Source organism: Lichenostomus cassidix, chromosome 8 (assembly GCF_008360975.1).
Source record: "Lichenostomus cassidix isolate B80296 chromosome 8, HeHo_3.0, whole genome shotgun sequence".
NCBI classification, from domain to species: domain Eukaryota; kingdom Metazoa; phylum Chordata; class Aves; order Passeriformes; family Meliphagidae; genus Lichenostomus; species Lichenostomus cassidix.
Genome location: NC_139489.1, coordinates 25,898,708 through 25,910,642, shown reverse-complemented (window position 1 = coordinate 25,910,642; position 11,935 = coordinate 25,898,708). Strand labels below are relative to the sequence as shown.

Here is an 11,935-nt window from a genome sequence, read left to right as displayed (position 1 = left end):
GGCAGCGGGCCGGTTCTCGCGAGAGTTCCCGGTGCGGCGCCGCCGCCGCCGCTCCGTGTCAGTTGCGGGCCGGTAATGGCGGCGCTGAGGGGCCGCTGAGGGGCCGCGCACCGGGCTCGGGCCGCCCTGCTTCCGCCCGCCCTCCGCGGGATGGGCCGCGACCTGCCGCCGGCGCAGCGGGCGTCCACCAGGTGAGGAGGCGGTGGGAGCGGCCCGCGCCGCCGCCCCAGGCCGCGCTCGGCCGGCGGTGCCGCCCCGCCGGGGCGTCGGGCGAGGTGGGGCCGGGGCGGGCCCGGCCCGAGGAGCTGCCGGCTGTCACTCGGCTCGGCCGCTCCGCCCGGCTCCGACGGCTCCGCGGCATCCGCCTCACCCGTTAAGTCTCTTTCTTTTTCTAGTTTTGGTTTGTTTTCCGCTGCTTGTCGTACCGGGGGGCGGCGGAGGAAGGGAGCCTGTCGGGCTGTTCCGTTTCGCTGTTGTCTTTTCGCGTCGCGGGGGCAAACCGCCGAGCCCGGGTGTTGCTGCGGGGAAACAGAAACAGAGCCCGGGCAGCCCCGTTGCCCTCGGAGGCGCCCCGAGCACTGGGACGGCGCTTTTAAAGTTTAAATGTGCGCTTTGCTCGTGCCTGTGCTGTGCCAGGGCGTCCTGCCCCGGCATTGCGGCATCGATGGCTCGGTGTCTGCCCGCTCAAAGTCCTCCTGGCATCCCCGGGAACATCTGCCCCGAGCGTTCTCTGACTTCATCGGAGCCATTCACTCTGCCTCTTGGAGGCATTAAGGGCTTTTATACGAGTATGACTGTGGCTTTTTTTTTTTTCTGTGGATGCAGTTTTCTGTGATATATTGCCTGCTGTCGGTGTAGTTTTTGTGGAATAGTTAGGGTGGTCAGGCACTGGAATAGGTTGCCCAGGGAGGTGGTGGAGTCACCATTCCCGGAGGTGTTTAGGATGTGTCTGAATCTGGCGCTGAGCAATGTAGTTTAGTAGTGTAAGGGATACAGTCGGTGAATGATTGGACTTGATGATCTTTAAGATCTCTTCCAACCTTGACGATTCTCTAGTTGTTTCTGTCTCTGGATATAAGCTGTAGTTCAGCAGCTGAGCATCTCCTGGCATGTCGTTGTAAGTTTGTCTGTCAAATAGCTTCGTTGTGTAGATGAGCAATCCGGTGTCTTGAAATTGAAAATTTAACACCTGACTGGTCAGTTCTCGGGGGGTTTTTGGTCATCTTAAGCTGCTTCAGCTGTTACACTGATTTGAAAAAGTATGGCGACCAAAAATGTTTGTGGGACAAACGTGTGGAGCTGTGAGTGATTCACTGCTTTGCGTGTAAGTTCTGAATGTTCTGTCAGACTGTCTGCAGTGACGGGGTAAGTTTTGCCGTCTCTTTGCTGTAGTTCTGGTTGCTGCAACAGTTTCATTAGGTAATGCTTCAGATAATTAAACACAACAGAGGGTGTGGCCACGTGAACACTGTAAACTGTCGAACGCTTCGGTTTCTGTGAGTGACGCTACTTTAAACAGAAGATATTCTGCACCCACTAAGCAGAGCAACTTAATTTATGTAGTAATGCCACATTTCTGTAAGGGGCCAGGGTTCCGTGGAAATTACGTGCGTCCAAAGGAGTGTGTGCAGCACGTGAGGGAGGTGACTGTGCCCCTCTGCTCCCCTCTTGAGAGACCTCACCTGGAGTGCTGCATACAGTTTCGGTGTCCCCAACGCAGAAAGGACGTGGAGCTGTTGGAGCTAGTTCAGAGGCGGCCACAAAGTTGGTAAGAGGACTGGAGCACCTCTCCTGTGAAGACTGGCTGAGAACAATGGGGCTGTTCAGCCTGGAGAAGATTGCATGGAAACCTCACACATGTTCAGTATCTGATGGGATCTACAAGGAAACCAGAGAGGGACTCTTTGTCAGGAACTGTAGTGACAGGACAAGAGGGAACGGCTTCAAACTGAGAGACTGGGCTTAGAGTAGGTATTGGGAAGAACAACTTCTCTGTGAGGGTAGTGAGGCCCTGGCACAGGTTGCCCAGAGAAGCTGTGGCTGCCCCATCTCTGGAAGTGTTCAAGACTAGACTGGAGGGGGCTTGGAGCAACCTGGGATAGTGGAAAGTGTCCCTGCCCATGGCCAGGAGTTGGAACTATATGATCTTTAAGGTCCCTTCTAACCCGAACCATTCTGGGGTTCTATGTTGCTGATTAGTGTATGGATCATCTTGTAGGCTGCTTAGGCTGAGTGTGGTGGTAACTGACAGGATGTGATTTTAAAACTATAAAACATCCTTTTTGCATGGGTTTGTTTTACTAAGCTTTGGTGCGTAGCTCAGGTTTGCCACAGTAACACTAGGACTTTACTGATAAACCAGTCCCAGTGTGGAACACGTCTTTTATGTCTTGAAATAACTTTATTGGCAATTTGTGCCACCACAGCAAAAGCATCTCTTAAATGGATAAGCATCTAATCTTGGAGGTTCTACATCTGTACTGAAGGTTTTGTTGACTTGGATGTAATGAACTTTTTGTGTCTCCTTACACCCCTGTACCAGACATGCAGCTGCTTTCTGCTAAAGAAAGTTTCCTTGTATCAAGCAGACTTGTGGATTCAGTCATTAAATTGATTAGTCTCATTGACTTTAGAGAGCCCAGCTGAGGCTGCAGTCCTATTAAGGTGTTCACTGGTTAGTTAGGCAGGTGTTTGAAATCAGCTGTGTCTGTGCACACAGCCCTGGATCTATTCTGTATTACTGTGTCTGGGAGGTGAGTGAAGCTGCACAATGTAACATGAACGGCTGATGTGCTGCCACTGCTTCTTTTCTCCCACTTTGACTGTTCTGGCAGCAGCCCGATAAACTGAAAGAAAACTCACCATAAAAGAAAAATTTTTCGTTTTCTGCTAAATGAGTGAGTTGAGCTGGTTTGTGATGCAGTCAGGTGAGCATTGCATCTTTGACAGAGTGACATGACTGCTAGAGAAGGTAGGGAGGAATGTAGGCATTCCTTCATCACTGTGGAGCTGCTAAATCTGCTCAACTCCATCTTGAAAAATTACATCAGAGAGTGACTTCTTTATCAGCACGGCAGGACTGTTTAAACTCTGCTGCTGATGTACCTAAACTAATATAAATCATGCTATTCAAATCAATAATCTGAAATCAGGTATAGTGATATAATAATGATAACAGAAGGACTTTGGTAGTTGAATGCAGAGAGAAAACTTTCCCAGTGCAGTCAATATTTTAGGCATGTGGCTGGATTAGAACATGAGTGTAAAATTTATCCATAGATGTAAGTACTTGGAAGATAGATGTGTATCATTGTGCTAATGATATAATAGGCTTTAATGGACTGCTCCATTGAGAATAAAATTACTTCTATGCCTAAGTCTGAAACCTTTGTCAATATACTAGAGAAAGAATAGAGCAAATAAATGAACTAATCAATTATACCAGGTCAATTGAAACTTAGTGAATGCTAACAGAAATTCTGGCTGTGTTTTAGCTTCCTAAGAACACTTCTCACCAATGGCAGACTTTCACTCTAAGTCAGATCCATGGCAGTGTGCCAGGTGGAGTTATCATACTGAAACAGAAAAACTTTTAATGGGATGGTGTTATTTAAATATGAGAATATATTCCTACATTTGGCTAGATTAAGAATAAGCCTTTCAGCAGAGTCCTGGTATCTGCCTTTGTAATGCCAGGTTAGAGACAAAGCTGGTGGTCACTGTTGAGCTTGTCATGAGGTTTCTGTGTTTGGGGTTTTTTGATGTCTCTTATTGTTACTGAGACACTTTTTAGATGCTCCTTCTGAATGCAATTTCGTGCAGAGGCATCAAAGGTGACAAAGTGGCATTTGGAACATTTTCCCTGAAGTTTTCATGCACTTTACTTTGCTTTGAAAGAAAATAACAATCATCCTGCAGTTGACACAACTGCAGATGAAGTTGCATCTCTGCTTGTATGTCCATGGTAATGTTGAGAGGTTGAAAGCTGTTGTCTTTCAAAATTGACAGGTCTGGTTCTTGTACTTGGCTGAGAGAATTGCCTGTAAGTTCTAAGGAGAATTCCTCACAGTGGAGTGTTCCTTGTGAGGTGAGACAGGACTTGAAGAATTTGAGCATATTTTGCTGAATGGATTTATTATGGGCAAGAATTGAAATCTTCTAATGTGCAGTTTCTGGTAGCTGGAGGTGGAACGAGTGAACGAACTCTTGTTTTGAAGGCCAAGAAAACAAAATGCAGGAGTACTTTATTGGTACTAGAAACTGGGGTATTTTCTGTCATAAATGTTAAGATCTTTGAAGTCAAAGAAAATACAGAACTTGTGAATGGATAGGCAAACCCTTGTGTGCATCTCCTTAATAAATGGATGCATTCTCTGTGCCTTTGTACTCTGATTTCTTCGTGAACAATGAATCAAGTTACACTAGCTGTCACAACATTCATTTCAATAGATTTCCTCAGAGTACCTCCTGGCACGTGATGCAGCAGAGGAAGACATTCAATGCATTTCACTTTCAGGAAAGCTACTAGTCCCTTTTTAGGGCCAGCTTTATTTTTTTATCATTTCTACATCACTTGTGATGAAGCAGAGACACTTTTGCAAGTTGCTATGTCTTTTCATAGCAAAAGGATGTGGTAAATGTCCATTCTCAGCATACAGTTGGAAAGAATCAGATTGAGAAATGTTTCGTTTTTAGAGAAATCGTCACCATAGTTTGGATGCAAATTTAGTAGCTGACTGGTGCCAGTGATTTAATCATAGAACTCATGAAACATATTTGTATTTTCTACTGTATTTTTTGACATTTGATGGATGTGTGTTTATGTCATTTATCTTCCTGGTTAACAGTCAGAGGTAGTGACACATGCTTTGAAATTCTTAAATGCTATTCTATCTGCAAGTGCGTGGTGTATCTTGATTGCTCTTTTTTTCTTTTTGTACTACCTTAGTATCCCTAAAATTTTTTTGTTACCTAGCTTAAGACAGATCAAATTTTATTTAATTTCTTTTACTATAGAAGCTTTTTTATTGTTTAAATTATTTTCTAAAATAATGATGATTGGAATGTGAGTTTTTCTAGTATATATACTGCTTGTATTACATGACAAAATATTGAACAATATCTAAAATTAGATCGTCCAGAGCAGCTAACATTCACGAGCTCCTTGGGCATTGCTGGTGTTCGCTTCCTTTACATTTCATTTGAAGGCTTATTGAATAAATGAGCACTGGAGGAAGGTGGGGGGAGGACCTGCCTCGTTCTGCAGTGTCAGCTGTAGATTCTGGAGATGTGGAGCTTTTTGGACAAACACGTCATGCATTTGTTTGTTCTGCTGGAATTTGTCCTCAGTCCTGAGGAAGGTCAGTACATTGCCTGCATCTGATAGTGTTGAAAGGCAAAGTTTTCTCAAAATATGCTCTGGCCAGAAAAAGAGTATGTTACTCTTGTATCAAAAGACATTTTAAAAGCCCATATACATAACCAAAACAAGTCTTAGAACAATGTATTATGGATATTTTAAACTCTTATTTAAATGGGATAATGCAATATGGTAAGAACTTGGATTCTGGAAAAATGAGTAGGTAACGTTATTTTTATTCCGGACTCAAGCATATCATAATAAATTGTATTTTGTGGTACTTGAGAAGACATGGAAAGTGTTTCTGGCATCTTTAAGTATAATTTCAATCACTTTCAGTGGGCTGGCTCAGCAAAACAATTTGCTCAACTGGGCCTGTCCACCTGTGTCTGTTACTGCCATCAATGCAGAGCTTTAGCTGCACAGACAGGAGCTCCAAGGGGTCTTAAGGATTCAAAAGTCACCTTTGTCATTTATACATGGAAACTTAAAACTTTTTCCTGTTTCTGCAAACAGGAAAAACTGTCCTTAAAACCGATTATTTGTGTCTGTGTCCATTTCCTTCATAGACAAGTGTGTGAGGTGTGGGTGCAGTGGGGCACAACTGGAGCAAAGGGTATAGACTCCTGTAAGACTCCCATGGTGCCCTTGAGCTCCAGTGGTGTCTCCATTAGTGAGAAGGTGAACGGTTCTTGTTTTCCCCAGTCCCACCATTCTCCTCGAGGCAAAGGCAAGAGCAGCTTCACACATTTGCCCCTGGGGAGCAACAGCCAGTACAGGACTGAGAGTAATCCAACTGTTCGCAAGTGTTTCCATCCCTTCTCATTCTGCTTGCATGGAGATTGTCACTTATAGTATGACATAGCTAAAACTAATAAAGCAAAAAGAACAGAAAAACTTCTTTTAGCCTGTACCAGACTCTCAGTTTGCTTTGTCTTATCACATAATCCCATTGACTTTCTGCCTGGGTAAGGCAAGAGAGATACCCAGGCATAAAGAACGGGAAAGACGGCTTCCTTGGCACTGGTGCCCTATTGTAGCTTAAACTGTGTGAAATGTTGTCCTTGTGCACTGTGTACCCAGTTTGTAGCAAAACCTGCCACTATGTGGATAAAACATTGAAGGCTATCCCGTAGACATCAATGTTAATAGCTTATTTCATTCCATACTGTTAACAAATCTTCATCTTTTGTGGTATCTCATTCATTTGGTATTCCTTGTGTTTTTAAGAGAAACAAAGTCTTGAGGAATACTCTTCCCTGTGCATACTGGGAGTTTTCTTTACAAAACCACTGAATGTTAGTGAAAATAACAGTGGGTGATCTGCTCACATTGTCTGCCTTCTCTGAATCTGTACAATTCAGTTTCCTCTTCTGTTTCCTTCCGGTGCCATGACTTCTGAGTTTCCTCTTTCCTTTTCTTACTGAGTCTGTGCTACTAAGAAAAAAAAAGTACTGAGGATAATTGAAAAAAACTTCACAATTGGGCCAATACACCAGATTCTTCCTTTTTAAATGCTAGTTCTTCAAAAGTTCATTGTGTTTCTCTCTCCTTCCTATCTTTCTCATTCTCTTCCTTTTTATATCCTGCTTTTCTCAAAATTTTTCTTTTTCCCAGCCTTGTTTTTAATCTGTTCACATTTTTTTATATCTTTGGTAAGCGTATTCTACTTTCATATCTCCTTTTAAAAATGTTGTGCTCTTAACTATATTGACTTCTTGTTTTGTTGTCTGTTGTACCTTTCAATGCCATCCTTGGTATGTTTAGTATTAAATGTGTTGGTTTCTCATGTTCCTTTTTTTATGTGGCAGTGGTTTTCTCTTTGTTTCCATTTCCTCCTTTCCGGTGCTTTCTCATGCATTTCCTGATCTGTCAGTTCTCTTCAGTGTCTTCTTGTAGGAGCAGTGTTTGTAGAAGAGAGTGGTTGTCATGTCCTGTATCCATCCTCCCGCCCAGTTTCTTCCAGGAGTTTGGAGTATATTGTTTCCATGTTTCCTCTTAGGTCCTCATCTGTAGCATTTCTGCTGTGCCTTCTCTCGTGTGCATTTTTTTTTTTTTTGGGCATGTGAGTAAAGAATGAGATGGGCACTTGATGTGGGATTGAAATGTCAGAACACAATGGTGTTTGTATCTTAATCACTCACCCAAGGAGAGGCTTGGCAAACCAGCCTTCAGTGGACCTGTGTGGGATGTCTGTGTTTCCCAGTGAGAAATCCAATAACCATGACATTAGTTCTGTTGATTCTGCAGTCTTCCACCTTTTTTTCAACAATCTTAAGATTCTCAAAGCCTTATCCAGCTTGCAGATAACCTTTTGCCATCAGTGCTATCTCCTCAGAAGTTCTTTGGCATTTCATCTTTTGAGCTCAGTCTCTTTGTTCAAGGTCAGTATTAAATAGAGATGGATCATGTAGTTTAGCAGAACAAGATCTCTTTGAAGCACTCATTTCAGAATATAGTTTTTATGTATTTTATCTAAAAGTTGTTTGTGGGACTTTGAGGTGACTTTTGTATTGATGTAAAATTTCAAAAATAATTTAAATTTTCTTAGTATAATTTTTTAGTTTAGTACTCTTATCTGATCAATATTCATTTCAGTATATTTTAGTGTTTAGCTGGTCCACAACCCTGCATGCAAGTCCTATAAACAGACGTGGTAACTGTGTCCCCACCCCTTTTTGTGCTCTCATCTTCTCTGGTTTAGCTTCTTGCAGAGGCAGGGTAGTGAATTGTACAAGTAGTTGGGTTTTTTTGTAGAGTGCTGCTTATTCATGTAAGCTGTAGCAACAGAGAGAATTTACCTTAGTAATACGTAAGAATTCAAAGGTTTCTGGGAATCAACATAATTTATTTGTGTGTAGGTTTTGAAAAGCTGATAAATTTCTCCCACCCTTCCGAAGGACTGGGAGAGGGACACCTGAAGTCCAGAACCTCAGAGTTGTGAAGATTACATCAGGACTGAAAACTACTGCAGTGTTGCCTTCCTGAAACTGTAGACAGCTCCAGAGTGCTCCGTTCTGATGTGTCTTTTTTTTCAATCAGCAGCAACCTGAGTTAAGCAAAACTGCTCAGTGGATCTCAGGGGCTGCTCTGAAGCCAGTGAGGGTCAAACTTTACACTTGGCACTGGCACTGCAGGTGTGCATTAGGATAAATACAGCAGGATACTTTCTGATTTCTTCCCATTTCTTGGAGGAGAGGTTGAGTAGCCTTTTACAGAGGGGTATTAGAGACTTTTGAAGGAGTTGAAATGGAATTACTGACCACTAGTGATCATCAGCACACACCTGTGGGAATAACTCACTGCCTGTTATTTGCACAGTGCAAATGTGTGCTGATGATCACTAGGTATATAGTGTGCACTGTATCAGGTGTTCTTTAAGGTGTTTCACTGTCTGAATGAGTTCTGTTCAGCTCAGGTAAAGGACTGGCAGTTTTTAGTGTCTGGATGAAAGCTATTCACAAGCAATTTCAGACTCTTTTATCTGGTACTTTCCATACAGAGTTAAGGAATACATAAGAGTGTTACAATTCTACATTCACAAGGCTATAAAATAAACTATATCGATTTGTGTGTGTAAAATAAAAAGAAAATTCTAGTCCCTGATTAAGTTTTCTTATCTATACTAATAATTCTAATGATAAGAATAAATCCCACGCAATTACATGAAGATGGATATTTAATCCCTTAAAAGATGGTTGCTTGCCCAGAAGTTATCTTATGCTAAATTTATGTATTGAGTAGGTTTTGTTACATATGTGTTTGGGCAAGAAACTGATACTGGTATGATACAATATTTTCAGCAGCTCTCAAAATCAGGTCTCTATGGAAAATTCCTTCATTTTTATTAATATTTGTCTTCTGCATTTCTAACCCAACAGTTCTTTTCTCCAGTTATGGAGAGGATCAGCTGGATGATTTCCAGGGCAGGGCAGTGTTATGATTTACAGCGTGAATGATGTGAGGCACAAAGTGCCGTTCTGCATGACTGAGCTCTTCAGCACCTGTCCTAGAAGCAGAATTTTCTAATTACACTTGGCTGGATGCCCATAACTATGGGATACTTAAAAACTAAACCACCTACCCTTTCTTTCTAGAATTTCTGTGTTATTGTGGACTTCACTAATGTGTGTTTACAAGTGTGTTTCTGTATCTACATATGTAAGCTTACATACCTTTTCCATGCTCTTTCAAACATTTATTTGGATTGGTCAAAGCAAGTCATGACCAAAGGTCTTTTGAAGACCTGTGTTTTTATTATTGATAGCTTTTTTTGGAGCATAAGAGCAGATTTGTGGGATAACTTACTGCCATAGATACAAGATATATGACTGAATGTGAGACCTAAATTCACTGTTGGTCACTGTGAGTATCCTTAAAACCGTATGTGATAAAAATCCTTGACACAAAATATCCAGGCAACAATCTTTTTCAATAAGTAGTAGATAGTGTTAATTTTGGTCTCCTTTTACCAGAAGATTCATCTTTATATCTGATTGCTTTTTTATATGGCACACTGTGTAGGGAAGTGAAAGCAAAAGAAATTTTCAGTAATTAAAAAGTAAGCAAAATTACATCTGGGAGTGCATGAAAAAAGAAAGAGGAAAATGACTCTTTTATGACTTTTATGACTCGTTCAGAGGTCTAGAACTTCCTGTTGGAATTCTGTGGTCACTTGATTTTTTTCTTTCCATAAGGGAAGTGTTGTTAGTATGTTATTAGGACAGTTCAGAAAGCATGTGCTGGATTCTTTTTTTTGTTGTTTCTTTTTTTTTTTCCTTTTCTCCTTTATAAAAACTGCTTTGGTGATAGTGGCTGAGAGTTCACAGTTTTTTAGATTCACTGCGAGTCTTACCTTTGACATTTACAGGAAAACAACGGCAACAACGGTCTTGTCCTTTTTCTTTATCAGAGATGGATGACACATTCATTCTATCATTGGTGGAGTTGGATATTTTCACCAAACATTTATATGTTCAAGCCATGCAGTGCTGTCTCTGTTAGGCCTGTGCAGTATTCCCGTGTGGGCAGCTTCATACTTGCTGCAGTATTTGTTACTATGATCTAAATTGAGTTGATTGACTTTTATCAACTTAATGCTTCTTTGTAACAAATGAGAACAAAAGCAAACCTGTCTTTATCCATGGAATTACGGGGTTTCTGCAAAACTGCAGGAAGCTGTAACCACATCTGTGATTTCATGCTGATTATCTGACCTTGGTCATGATGTGAGCTTGAAGTCATCAGATGAGGTGGACATTGATCATAATGATCAAGGTTATGTTCTCTGTAGACTAAGATACATTTGCTTTTACTTTATACCTCTTTGATTCTTACATGACTAATTTTTTTCTTTAGATAAATAGACACGATGTGGAGCAGCAAATCTAATGAAGTGCCTCTACAAAATCCGAGGCATAACCAGAGTAAGGATTCGACCAGAGGTAAGGATTTTCTCTATTTTGTTGCCCTGTTTTGGGAGATGTTTTGTCATGAATTGTTTTAAACTTTGGGGAGTTGTTCCAGAAAGCATTCTCCTGCCTCACTTTGGGAGCTAAGTTTATGTGTTCTATGGCTTCCTTTTTGCAGATAGCAGTTTTGTACTCTGATCTCTGGAGTATTTGCTGATTTGCACAAGCAGTTGCCAGCCTGGGATATGGTTGCCAAGATGGCACAGAAACAGATTTTTTTAAAGTGCTGTGGAGGAGGAGCAGTGCAGGAACAGAAATTGGGAACTGTTGGCTCTTGAAAGAAGTGAGAAAGAACCTATGTGGCAATTGCTCAGTTCCAGAGCGCTGAAGACACTTGAATCACAGCAGTACATCTCCACTAGGATGACTTTTACAGCACTTTGGTCTCCCTTAGCTGGAGAAATCACATTAGCTTTTTACTGTTACGATTACTCTAATTTAGGAAAGGAGGGGGGCAGCAAAATTTAAAAATGACAGTACTTCCCTGAAAGAATCTTGCCTCAAAGGAAGAAAGGTCTTGTCTGTAGAGGGGCTGAGCCGCATGCTAAGCCTGTGGTTCAAGACTGATCATATGATCTCCAGTATGACAAAACTGGACTCCAGAAGTTCTTTTGAAAGTGGAGAAAGATTATTATTTTATTTGTAAGAGGACATTATGGCTAATTATTTCCTGTGGTGTGTTCAGTTTCTTTTAAAATTACCTACTTTTTGAAACTGAAGTGTTCTGTGGACAAAAAGCACCATCTCTAGAAGTCAAAGCAAAGTTGTTTCTGTGCTATGTCCCTAACCCTCTTCCTTTATGTTTTTGCCTCTTGCCTGAAATGAAATTGGAAGTTTTTTTACTATACAGAAGAGATGATTTCTTTCAGCTCTCTATTACTACTACTCTCCATGGTTATGACACACAGATGTTATGTTTTATAAACCATTAGATTATAAGAACCATTAGAAAACAAAAGAAGAGGGGAACTAAGGAAGTTCGTATTTATAAAGGAAAACACTACTACATCCTACTGAGCTGGATTGCTCAGAGTAGGTGCTGTCTGTTTAGATTAAAAGGCTGACATTGGTTAATGCTTCCTGCTTGTTCACAAACATTGTTTCT

General features: G+C 41.5%; 1 protein-coding gene across 3 annotated transcripts in view; it reads left to right on the top strand.

Annotated features, from left to right (window-relative positions):
• Positions 1-57: 57 nt before the first annotated feature.
• Positions 58-11,935, top strand: part of CEP350 (centrosomal protein 350) — a 69,933-nt gene continuing 58,055 nt past the window's right edge. For all 3 annotated transcript variants that reach the window (XM_085068586.1, XM_085068584.1, XM_085068585.1), the window contains exons 1-2: positions 58-191; positions 10,718-10,803. In XM_085068586.1, the coding sequence (XP_084924712.1) occupies positions 10,731-10,803 (73 nt within the window). In that variant the 5' untranslated portion in view covers positions 58-191; positions 10,718-10,730. The remainder of the gene's footprint in view (positions 192-10,717; positions 10,804-11,935) is intronic.